Source organism: Dermacentor silvarum, chromosome 7, assembly GCF_013339745.2.
Source record: "Dermacentor silvarum isolate Dsil-2018 chromosome 7, BIME_Dsil_1.4, whole genome shotgun sequence".
Classification (NCBI taxonomy): Eukaryota; Metazoa; Arthropoda; class Arachnida; order Ixodida; family Ixodidae; genus Dermacentor; species Dermacentor silvarum.
In genome coordinates, this window is record NC_051160.1 from 163,748,490 (window position 1) to 163,761,587 (window position 13,098).

Consider the following 13,098-nt stretch of genomic DNA (forward strand, 5'->3'; position numbering starts at 1 on the left):
CGTGGCTGATTGCCCGAGGAACCAAACTCTGCTTCCCATGCGTTGCTGTCTGTTCAGCCAGTGCGTGTAATCGCATGCGCAGTCTCTATGTAATTAATTGTCTACGGGTATGAATGTATCAAGGGCGAGCTACCCGCAATGGCATCTCGCCCGGCACCCCCCTGCTGGCTAGGCCTAACCAGTGCACCTCATTGGCGACCAAAGTTGTGGTTTGGTGTCGAGTCAATGAAATGCATTGCGATGGCTGTATGGCCCATGGAAAGCTGAGAAATCACCTTGGTAACGAAAGTGAGAGCACGGGCAACGCTCGAATGGCGGCAACTTGGTCCGCGGTCGCCATGTTTTCGACACTGCGGCGACGTAGGCTGATCAGCCCGAGAAATCAGACGAGGCACTACTGTACCTGAAATCTCGGTCGCCGTCTATTTTAATTTTAAATATTAGTACTTTGTCTGCTTCATGTGAAGACCCGCGGGTACTTGGACATTAACTTTTCAACGTTCGTAAATTTAAACGGATGCAAAACTCCTGGTTGCACGCTTCAATTCTCGGATATACGTGCAGCTGCTTGGTCTACATGTTTTGCATGTGTGCAGGCCCTGAAAATTGTTTTGGTTATAGTCCGGTACCGCTTGTAATGCGGATATTCGTGACACCGGCGACTTGACGTTATAAGCGGTCTACACTGTACAATAGTTGCATACAATAGGAGAACTTATAGTTTATAAACTTGAGAAAATTACTAAAAAGTAGCTTGAGCGCTAAATATTCATAAAAAATGGCTATTCATTAAAAGAAATTTAATTTCATAGTTCTAAGTTGGAACAAAAAGCCAATAATGACTGTGCTTTGACCGTGTACGATTTTTTACCGCTGTCACTGTGTGGAGTTGCAGTTCCTGTCAATTTGGGTGCAGGGAGGGATTTGAGTGGGTGACGTGAGTCACGTGATTGTTTCCTCCTTGCCACATGATGGTGTGCAGGGCAAGGTGAAGGAGCTGAGCAAGGTTCACCAGCTGGAGCTGGAGGCGGAGCGAGCGGAGCACCAGCGGCGCTTGGGCGCCCTGGAGCAGCGGTGCCAGGAGCAGGCCCACCTGGCCGAGGAGCTGCGGGCACGCCTTGCCGAGGCCGTGCAGACACACAGCCGAGAGGTTCGTCGCCTGCTGCAAACACACCCGTGTGGGGGCAGAGGGGCGCTCAAAAAAGAAACAAAATATTGCCGTCCCGACAGTATCTGAAAAAGCTTCGCAGTTGAAAAAAAGGTTGTTTGTGGTCTGGGGCTTGCAAACCGCTCCAACACGTTAACAGGGCTGTTGTTCTGCCATCAAAACTGGAAACTGCTATACTCGCAGACAACTTTCTGTGGCAATGAAAGGTAAACTACAGAGGCAAAGTGTACACAAGTAACAGCGCTCCAGGAAATAGTTCCAATGTCTCATCCGCGTTAGTTTAAACTGGGGAAACATGAATATGTTATTTACTACAGCAAAATAAGACAGAATACACTACTGAATGTTCAATTTAGCTATTTTTCTGTTTCTTTCTGTCGTGTTTGGAGAAATGCAAAACCATCGCACATGGAAGCTATGCTGATTCAGTATCCGTTCCAAGAAAGCGAAAATGCTCGGCAAACGCTGCCGGGCTAATTGGCGCAGTAGCTTGTTTGCAGAAGCTCCACAGGGGCACAGCCGACACCACCTAGATAGCACAAGGCCTACGCACTCCGATTTATGACGTCATGCTACCTGGACCGAAATTTCCAACGCCAAAGCTGGCGTGACGAAAGCGGTGTCGTCAAAATCACTGTTGCTTACGGGGAAGCATCCCCATTAGATTCAGTGCCAGTCGGGCCAGGTAGCATGACGTCATGCATCTTAGTGCGTAGGCCTTGTGCTATCTAGGTGGTGTTGGCTGTGCCCCTGTAGTTTTGCTTTCATTGTCACCGAAAGTTGTCTACGTGTCCTGGTCAGCTGGGGAGACGTCAGTCCCGGGTGCAATCCCTGGAGCAGGACAAATTTTTCTTCAACTGCAAAGCTTTCTGTTCTGAGAAACCCACATGGGTGCTCATCTTGTAGCGTTATGCTACAGTCGAGTGGAGGGCAGTTTTTTTGTTCCTTTCAGGAGCCTTCCTCCACCTTGCAAGCTTCCGCAGAGCTGGCATGCCACAGACAGCACCAGCTGTGCTGCTTCACTCACAACAGCGTTACACTGTGGCATTCATTCCCAGCGCAACAAAAATTCCGGCATCCATATTTTGTATAGATACATTTCATTTTCTATTTGCTTAGTCCTTTGTCATTGACTTACATGACCTTCGTTGTCCTGATCAGCCGCTCAGTTTGGCACGTAAGGAAAGCAGAGTGAAAAATTACTCACAAGTGAAAAGCTCCAGAGAAAATGGCAAACGTGAACTGACACTTGCTTTTTTTTTTCTTTCCCCCCCCCCCCCCCTATTTGGTTTTGTTCCTCCTTTGCGACATCGCAAATTGATAATTTTCAGCAAAACATTGTGCTATAAATGCAAAAATTCCCAATGAATGGGCATGCGTGCAGAAACATGTTGCCTTACTGTATTCAGAAAGTTCATTGCAGTTCATTGCTTGTAAGTTTAGAAAGGCGAATTGTAAAAAGTAACTCAAGAATGTCTGAAGCCATAAACATGAACATTAGACAGGAACTGAAGTTTGGGCGAGTTCACCTCGATTGTCCTTTTCTCTTCTGTCTTCATCTTCCTTGTGCTACAGTCAAATATCGATATAACGAGTCACGTGGTACCACTGAAAATGTTCGTTATTCTGAAAGGTCATTATAGTGAAATCCCCAATATCAACCATTCTGCCCATCAGTTCACAAGTTGTCACCGTTTGAGCTATCCACGGAAGCGTCGCTGTTGGCTCTCGGCTCGCGCTGTGGCTATTTTCCGTAGATTCCACGGCCATGCACCACTGAAGCACCATATAAAAACAGTTAGGCGCGCAATGCAGACGCTGATGCTGAGAAAACTACTGACAAGAAGGAAGCTCCATGTTGCCTCTAAAGCGCAATGTTTCTTGTTGTTTGTTTTTCGCATTCCTTGCCGTGGACTATGCAAATGTCCCACTTGAGGTGGACACCTGATCTATTATAAAGTGCAACGGAGGTTACATTTCTCCGTGCGCGTAGCTAGTACGGCCGGCCACAGAAAGAAGGGAGAAAGAAGGAAGAGACGCGCCTTCGTTGCTAGGCGACACTTCTCTGGATGGAGTGTGCACCCCCAAAACCTGATGCGTTGTCGCCTCTGCAGTAGATCTAAAAACATTTTTTTTTTACTGAGCGGGGGCCGTCTCAGGTTTTCCGAACACGTGCGTCGCGGTGTCGGCCTTCTGCTCCTTGTTGTCTGCTAGCCTACTGTTTTGGCTGCTGTGAAGGATACGCAGAAATCTAAGAATCCCCAGATTTCGGAATATATTAGTTCATAGTACTGAGGCGCTATTAACATGACACTGAAACTGAATAACGATCGTTATTCTGAAAAGTTTGGTATTCCGAAGTTCGTAGTACTGACATATTATAACATTGAAACCGTAAAAAGTCTGCAGGGGATTGCTAAAAAGTTTGTTTGCCTGAAAAGTTTGTTAATGTGGTGTTCGTAGTAACGAGGTTATACTGTATTAAGTGTATTAAGGCAAAGGTTAGACCAATACGTGCACTACCCATTGTTCCTGTGGCATCTGAACAATATTGCAGTATCAGTGCTCACTCTTGTAGCTCTTGTGCTAATAGAGCAGACATTTCTCATTGTCTTCATGAAAAGGAGTGTGCCTTTTTTTACAAACGTGCGTGTTCATAGACATGCTGTATGTTTATAGACACCTGGGCATAGGGTAAGCAAGAACAGCAGGTTATTGCATAGACACTTGCTCTGTTCGCTGCCTTGAACAGTGGTCTTCAACAAGTAACTCTTGAAGGCTTGCCCATATCCCTGCTGCCTCGTATCTTTGTAATGCCACGCTCTGTAGCTCGTCAATGAGCCTTGGTCCTTCAGTTGGCAGGCGTCACTGTAAGAGTGCTGCCCTTTCTTCGCAGGTGAGCGAGCTGTCTCGCAAGAAGGCAGAGGCTGAGGCCGCGGCTGAGGGTGCCGAGCAGCGGCTGGCCCAGGCGCACGAGGCCGCTGTTGAGGAGCTCCGGCGAGAGCTGGACGACCAGCGGGCCAAGAACAACGACCTACGCACCAAGAACTGGGAGGCTGTGGAGGCCATGCGGGTGTGTTGCAGGTTGACTCGGTACTCGCAGGGCTTGGGGCCTTTCTTTGTCCCTCAACCTTGGCGTGTCATCTTAACACGTTGCCGAAAATTTGCTGTTATTTGTCTTGGCAGTAACGTACAAGTAGCTGTTCATGTGATGCGCGGTGTTTCGTAGCACTGACCTGCCGAGCAAGGCACTTACTATTGGCTTGCACCAAGGCTTTAGGCTAGCACTGGTAGTTGGCTGTAAACATTGGATGTACACTTCTCATCTAAAGATATTGGAAAGCTACTGTGTGTGACTTGCATGTACCTGTAACATGCACCGTAAGCTGACGTGCAGATTCACGTGTTGTCCCATTCTATCTTTGGTAGCTTCAGCGGGAGTGCAACATAGCAGTGTTAAAGTATACCGACTCGTCCTGTAATTAAGCTTCACCAGAATAAGCAGGAATTGCTTTTTATGCGCTATTGTGGAATGGAATGGAATGTGATGCAATTTTGGTGCAGGCAGCTGAACGTAAGGCCGAGGCACAAGCGGCCAGTTTGACCAAGGAGCTCGAGGTGCTCAAGGCCAGCCACACCAAGGACGTCGAGGTGAGCTGGGAATGTGTTGTAATAAGAGGAAGGTCCATCTCGGGGCAAATATTCGAGTAACCTCGATATAACCACCCGTTGTCTGCAGAACACGTACAGTCGAATCTCGTTAATTCGAACACGCTTAATTCGAACTGCCGGTTTATTCGAACTGACGCTGTGGTCCCGCCAAAGTTATGTGTATTCCAATGGGTGAAAACGCTTGGTAATTAGAAAATGAAAGCATTTGCGACGGTTAATTCAAACATATTGTGCACCAACAATGCTCTCAGCAGCACGCCAAATATCGCGGCGGCGTCTCCGACCGGCATTGCTCCGACACCACCATAGAGCAAAAGCTTAGGAGAGACCCCTCAATGCAGCGGCGGAGCGCTGAGCCGTGCTCCCTCAAGGGCTGCAGAAGATAGCGCCAACCTTTCCTTTCTCATAACGAACCACTTTGTAGGCCCAGTCCGGTCAACGAAACTGCCCATGCCGGCAAACGCTCGCTTCCCTATAACGGCAGAAAACGAAACTTAAGGGAGTGGGCTAGGCTGGCGCCAGGTTGGCTGGAGTGGCGGCGCCGGCACAGCGGCAAGCGCACACGGAGACAGTCAAAGGTGAGGGAGCTACGAGGGAGTTGAGAGGGCGCCGAAGCCACTGCCACCGAAGCGGCGGAGTTGCCGAGGCCAAATCCGCTTCCCTGCCGCCCTCCTCCCTCATTTTCGAGAGTCTCCACGTGCGCGCGCCCGTCGCCATTCCGGTGCCGCCCGCTCCCTGAAGTTTCATGTTCTGCCGTTATCGGGAAGCGAGCGTTGGCTGGCGTGGGCAGTTTCGTGGCCGCGATAATTCACGGCTCGCACCGTTCGTGCATCGTGCTATGGTGCTCGAATACTTCAAAAATACGTCCTTCTTTTAATTCGAACTTCTTTTAATTCAAACAAATTTTTGGGCCCCTTCGAGTTCGAATCAAGATTCGACTGTGTTTTGAACCTCAATACAGTAGACTTCCGTTAATTTGACTTTGGTCAATATTAATTTTTAGTGAAATCGATCCCGGCCGAAGGTCCTGGAACTGTTGTCATTTCAATCCTAAAATATTGGGTTAATGAAAAATACGGTCACTGACCAAGTAAAAAAAGTCAAAAAAAGGCCTGCCCTAGAAAGATTTTCAAGCAATGACCGTAGCTCACAATGTTCGATTACGGTATTCACTCGATACTAGCGTGCACCTTTTTTTTTTTTTTTTTTTTTTCAAAGAAAATTTGGCCCGAAATTACCTGTGTGGTGCAGTGTGACATGAAACCGAAACAGTCGTAGAGTTTTGTACAATAACTACTCTTGCGCTAGTGTCTACTGGAGCTGCAATGAGGGCGATTTAGCAAGCATGGGGAATTGTGGATTCGCCTAAACTTCGTATTTCTCACTTCAAACGGCTTCGTGACTTTGTAAACTTGTGATTTTCAACAAAGCACTAGGTAATAAACATTATTAAAAGTGTTCTATGGAAGACTCTATGGAAACAGTCTTCGCAACTTTCACGTGCTTTGCCGCATAACACCGGTTTATTGCGACGAAGCTGACATTTATAAAACGTGCGACAAAGCTGACTATAGAAAACTGGCTGCCATTGTGCAACAATTTCCTAAAATAAAAAAATCGGCACACGTTATGTTTCTACTTTGCTAATGTTAAATGTTAATGTTTGTTAATGTTGAAGCTTTAATGTCATTGCTACCTAAGTTTACTGCTTTGGGCACATACAAAGTGGGCACGCATTTTTTCAGGGGTATGTTAGGCTCAGCAAAATACTGTGAAAGGAATTAGCGGTGTGTCTTGCCCCCCCTTTTTTTGCATCTTGTTTAACCCTTTGCAGTCCGAAACTTTTACCCACTTTCCGGCTGTCCCAGTCCGAAAATATTTTGCCACTTTATAGCGCCGCGATGAATACCACAAACTGTGGACGAGAAACTCATGGGATATTTATTTTTTATTTTGCATTCTGCAGGCAACTCCTCTACCGATATCTGAGCAGCGTGTGATACCACTCGAAGCATTTTTCTGGGGGCAGGCCAGGGTTGTTACTGCAGGTTTTGCAGAAAAACAGTTTCCCTCCTGCCTTCGTTTGTTTTTCGATCGCTACAAACAGCACAGTCTTTGCTATTTCGGCCTGCGAGCTTGTAGATGAAATGGCTCTTCCCATCTAGCCTTTACTCGCAATCCTTCCGCGCAGACGGGCCCTGTTTTTTGGCTCTAGCCCTCACGTCACCCACCAGCCATTGGAAGACGTTGCGGCGGTACTGCAGGTGTCGTTCTTTCTCAGCATGATTCTGCAGCTGCGTGCGCCTCAAAATAAAGCTATTGACATTGGAAACCTCTCGAAGCTTTCACTAAATGCGCCATCGTAAAACGCACGCGATGAAAAAGTGGTCATGCTTCTCAGCGAAACGCACGAATGTGCTGTTGCGCGCGCAAGTGAGAACGCTCTGGTATCCAGAAACCGTGCTGAACATTGTGCTGCACCCTAGTGCAAAGAGAAGTGAACTTCAACAAATGAAGTTTATTTATCCCTCAAGAGATGGACACATCATGTATACAAAGAATGCGCACGAATCGCAGTGACAAAAACCGTGAAATTTAACCCCCGAACACCCTTGTCGGGCGGTGCCCGACAGCGGACCGCTACGGCCGTGTTGCGTTGTCGGGCCCTGCCCTACAACGGACCGCAAAGGGTTAATTCGACCTGCTGGATAATTCAGTTGATTTCATCGGTCTTGTCAGGGTCGAATTAACAGAAGTCGACTGCGTTATCATCATCAGCCTATATTTATGTCCACTGCAGGACGAAGGCCTCTCCCTGTGATCTGCAAAAACCCCTGTACTTGCGCTAGCTGATTCCAACTTGCGCCTGCAAATTTCCTAACTTCATCATCCCATCTGGTTTTCTGCCGAAGTCGACTGCGCTTCCCTTCTCTTGGTATCCATTCTGTAACCCTAATGGTCCACCGGTTATCCATCCTACGCATTACATGGCCTGCCCAGCTCCATTTCTTCCGCTTAATGTCAACTAGAATATCGGCTATCCCCGTTTGTTCTCTGATCCACACCGCTCTCTTCCTGTCTCTTAACGTTAGTCCTAAGATTTTTCGTTCCATCGCCCTTTGTGCGGTCCTTAACTTGTTCTCGAGCTTCTTTGTTAACCTCCAAGTTTCTGCCCCCATATGTTAGCACCGGTAGAATGCAATGATTGTACACTTTTCTTTTCAACGACAGTGGTAAGCTCCCAGTCAGGATTTGGTAATGCCTGCCGTATGCACTCCAACCCAATTTTATTCGTCTGTAAATTTCTTTCTCGTGATCAGGGTCCCCTGCCAGTAATTGACCTAGATAAACGTACTCCTTTACAGACTCTATAGGCTGACTGGCGATCCTGAATTCTTGTTCCCTTGCCAGGCTATTGAACATTGTTTGTCTTCCGCATATCAATCTTCAACCCCACTCTTACAGTTTCTTGGTTAAGGGGGGATATGGTAATTAAAGTTATTACTTATTTATGAACCAAACCTGATAAAAGTTGGCTTGCTTGTTTAGTTTCTTCTCCTCATTCTAAAAATGCAGTTATTTTTTCTGTAGGTTCATTTTTTCGTTACGTAACTAAGAAAACAATGTCTTTTGTTCTTACAATAGAAAAATAACCGCTGCACAAAAATAGACAAATGGCACATGGACCAATAGCAGAAAGCACAAGCTTCACAACATAGGAAGCACGTTTATGATTGGATCAATATTTCTTACTTTTGTAGCGAAGAGAGAGGCTAGTGGGTCCGGCTCTAGTGGGCCCAGACGCTAGTGGGTCCAGCGCTACAAATTATAGTGCACTGAACTCCATTGTTTTGAACATGGCCATGCATTAGTCACACAAAAGACAAATTTTAAAAACTTAAAACAAAGAAACTTGAAAAACTGCTTCCTATGCCGGGTGCTCCAAACATCTAGCTTCATGCTGCAAAAAAAAAAAAAAAAATTAACTATGATAGCTACTGATATATCACAGTAAAGGTCTTGCTGGATGTGCAAAATTAGTATTTTGAGAAAATGAAGAAAACAAACAAATGTCACATTTAATTGTGAAGAGTCACAAATTCGTACACATACACACTCCCGAAACTTTAGTAGGCTCCTGGGGCATAGTCACTTTGGGCATTAGCATCTCTGTGGCGCTTTTTCAATAAGCACTGCACATTTACTGCTGATGCACGCCTGTGTTCAGATGCAGCTGATCGGCGCCGGTCTTTTTATATATATTAATGATCTACCACTTAGTGTCTCTAGTCATATCCGCGTATTTGCTGATGATTGTGTTGTCTAGAGTACCATAACTAACATCAGCAACCAAATATTGCTTCAGAACGACCTAAACAATATTCAAAATTGGTGTGATGACTGGCTAATGCTGCTAAATCCTTCTAAATGCAAAGTTATGTCAATAACCCGCCACTTGCAAAATGCTTGCCGAGGTTCTCCTGCAGCGAGCATTGAATTTCATCACTGCTTCCGCCACAGCAGCCTCAACGCTGAAGAGTGGTGCGTGCCGCTCCTTCGGTGCGAGCGCCCATATTAGGGAGTGCAGGCTTTCATTGTTGTTCTGTGTTTTGCCTCGCTGGCAACATTCAAGCAGCAGCTTGTCAGAGAGCCGTTGGTGAACTGGCAGTCGCGTTTTGCTGATATGAGTAGGTCAATTGTAGTGGTGCTTTGGCACAGGTTGGCCTTTTCCGTTTGCAGCATTTTGCCGGCACCAGGAATTGGGACCTTCTGGACTGGACAAAGGCTATGATTTGAGATGACATCATTTGATGTTACATGATAGTAGCTTGCCATCATGGCCTTCTGCATGGCTTCAATGTCACCAATGTGGGACTTGAGAGCCCATCCATAATAAGAGCTCAATTTTTTGACAACATCTCCAGTCAACCTTTCTCTTCCACAAAGTGGTTCTGAGCCAGGCCCCTTGTGCTTTGACAGGGCATTACGTAGTGCTGTCCCCATCCTCGTATGGACATGGTTGACACAATCCTCTTTGTCAACTTCTATAAAGCCATATACTTTGGCCTCCTTTCGGGCCAAGAAAGTACGGCTGTCACCGTCTGACAGCACAGTTCTCATGTATCTTATGCTGTGCTTTTCCAGCGACCTTTTGAATAAAATGAGGCCAGCCTCCACCCTATTTCACCAGCCTTCTTATCCATATTTTTCTGACACTCAAAGCTGGCTTTCCTTTCTTCGTATGAAAGGTCACCAACTTTTAGTCCACGCTGACAACCAGCACAAAATTTGCTCAGCACACCGTAGTCCAGGATCAGTCCCGTAAAAAGTTCAATGACAGCAGCCGACACCGATGTGTGAACTGTGCCCGCAAGTCATCCAAGACCCGTCTTACGATACAGCAACGTTGCCCGGGTTGCCGAAGTTTAGTTGGCTGTAAAGCTGCCGGACCGACTTCGCGCATTCAGTTGTAAGTGTCTCAGCAGGCGTCAACTTCGTTTTGACGTACCCCTGCCAGCGTTTTCGTATGCAGCCCGCGGTGCGATATATTCATGGCGGCTAAAATATCATTGAACGCAGTTTGCCGATTGCCGGTGCTTTGCAACGCGTGCGCAGCCAGAATACTAACAGTAAATGGATTCACCTTCCAAGTCCCATTCACACGCGGTGAGCTTCACGCTGACGCTTTGTCGCCGCATTTCGAGCATATGAGCACCAGACTTACTGCAATGCTGTATTCGCGCTCCTTCGAGCTGATTTTCGCGCTACTGCCACATGCATTACAATTCATGTGCTCCAGCAGTGCGTTCACCGATTCCAGGCACACCACGGTGAAAACAGTATTGTCAAGCCGGCCGGCCACGACATCGCCAGTAGACAAGATCTCCAACTTACGGCTCACTGCTGCGGCTGACGCGAGCTCTTGTAGTTTCTCGTTGGCTCTCCTGTTGATTAGCTCCAAATCTGAAGGCGTCAGCATAACTGGGTCACGACGGATGCGGCTGGCATTTAGGTCACACCTACTTGATGTCGCACCACCTAGGCCCAACACTCGGTCGGTTCCATCAGTTCCGTCCACGGTGGTTCCGTCGCTTGACGCCGTTGGTGGCTCGTCCTCAACGACTTGCGACACGGTGGGGCGTTTTTTGAAGTTGTCGAGCATGGACTTGTGCTTAGAGTCAAACTTTCGAAGCAGAAAAGGCATCGTCGCGCGTACTCACACAATGATCGTATCGAGCATGGCGTCTCTCCTTGCGCTTTTGCTGCGGCTAGCAGACAGCTCGGAGTGGGCCCAGCCAATCATGTGGCGTTATCTCGTCATGTGCATGCGACAGCGAATGAGAACGCGCGTTTCATCTAGCTTTGCCGCTGGTTTTTGTATTGAACCAGCAAGCCTAACGAAGCGGCAGCGCGCGATATTTGAAGCCGAAACCCCACTCTTTCAAATGAGACCAAGATGGCCACCCTCAAGGCACCGGGATGCGAGCGTGGCGTCATTGAATGTGTGTGGCGTTTGAGCGTCGACACATGCGAAAAATCAGGTGCCCTATCTGTTTTTAAATTGATAGTATGGCTGAAATATGACCTTACGTGATTGGAAACTTGGCAGATAGGGAGAATAATAGATGTAGATTCGAGAAATGCTATCTTCCAAAATTCGTTTTTTTGATTATTTTTTGGGTCTAAAGACCCAGGGTGTCCCCCCTTAAGGTCTTCAATCATTTGCTGTAATTCGTCCCCATTGTTGCTGAATATTGACTGTATAATTAAGTTAAACCTCGATATGACACACTTCATATAGTAGAGACGCAACGAGCTCAAAGTGACAAGCGGAAGAAGGAGGGGGCATTTCCTTTTTTAGCACTGCCGTGACTGCGCATGGATGGCTGAGCGTACACACAGCCCACGTGCCCTGTTTTTGAGGTAATCTGCCACGTGTGCAAAGAGCGCACACACAGCTGATGGGTACCTAGTGGCCCAGGAGGCACGTTGTTGTTTTTGTATTGCGTAATGTTTAAGATGGCGGCAGCAAACCGAAACAAGACCGAGCTATTATGCGACGCCAGAATACGGTACCACCAGAGCGAAACGCGATCACTTGCTTCGCGTCGCCTGCAGCAGGGAACGCCGGTGCACTTGAATTATCGCCTACTGAAAGCGTGCAGTACGCTTCCAACGGCACTACACCGCTCGCTCGGGGAAACAGAGAGGTGAAGATGTTTATCGCACTAGTGTTAGCGGGGTTATCTGTGAATGTGACGCGTGACGGACCTTGAGGAGATTTGCTGGTGCTGTGGAAGAGAAAACCGAGTGCGTGCCAGCATTTTCATGTAACACAGGCAGGCTGACCGTGGAGGGTGCTTACTAATCTCGATCGCGCATACGTTGCGCCTTTTCTTGTTCACATGGGGTCAAGTGGCCGGAAAACGTGTCATACGATTACATTTTGTGATGTACTGATGTAGTGAACAGTTGGTGCAAAGAAATAGTGTTTTCTAGAAATGTGTTAACCGCTAAAACGAAGCGTAATTATGTTGGGGCGTTCCTTGTGTTCTCAATTGCAGACGTTCGTGCAGGGAAATTGTAAGAAACGGGATCGTATCAACAAGGTTCTACTGTACTTGTATATCACCGAATCAAATCATGTACAGTAGCCGATGGATTTTTCAGACTCCAAAAATTTGGACTTGATGGATATTCCGGACTTCATAAATGCACTGTGAGGGTTCCCATAGAGCTAATGCATTTTCGCGACCGATTTTCGGACGAATCTGAGTCCCAAAGTTCGATTTTATGTACTACATTGCTCATTCAGAGCCCCGCTACCCTATCTTGTAGACCGCCATGTTCGATTTTCAGGCTTGGCTTCCAGTGGCCCACTCTATAGCCTCCAAGATTTGGAGGTGCACACTATCAATAGGGCTATTTCTTTTACACGAGTGTAGCTTGTGTAGGAAGTCGCCTTTTTTTTACTTGGTGTAGAAAAGTGTAGCTCCACCCACCTACACAAAGCCATGTTTTATAGCTGTAGTGTAGCATGAAAAGTACACAAACTAGCATGAATTACAGGAGACGCGTGCCATGCGGGGAAAACAGCATCGGGGGACACGTGAGAGTCCCCGCAGTTTCTGACCATGGACAGCGCAAAAAGACAACAATGAAATGTTGTTTGAGTAAAAGCTCACTTAGTATGGTAATTAGTAGTAATTGGTTTCCTGAATTACGAACGCCTTAAAATTCACCCTAGCATATAAAAA

At 47.1% G+C, this 13,098-nt stretch overlaps 1 protein-coding gene across 13 annotated transcripts in view; it reads left to right on the forward strand.

Moving 5' to 3' along the window:
* The window catches only part of LOC119458646 (ribosome-binding protein 1-like), a 171,560-nt gene that overhangs the window by 77,719 nt on the left and 80,743 nt on the right, over positions 1 to 13,098 (forward strand). For all 13 annotated transcript variants that reach the window (XR_007468092.1, XM_049671344.1, XM_049671345.1 and 10 more), the window contains exons 10-12: positions 983 to 1,150; positions 4,065 to 4,241; positions 4,733 to 4,819. Coding sequence is in view for 12 of the 13 variants with exons in the window: in XM_049671344.1 (XP_049527301.1) it covers positions 983 to 1,150; positions 4,065 to 4,241; positions 4,733 to 4,819 (432 nt within the window). In the remaining variant the exon portion in view is untranslated. The remainder of the gene's footprint in view (positions 1 to 982; positions 1,151 to 4,064; positions 4,242 to 4,732; positions 4,820 to 13,098) is intronic.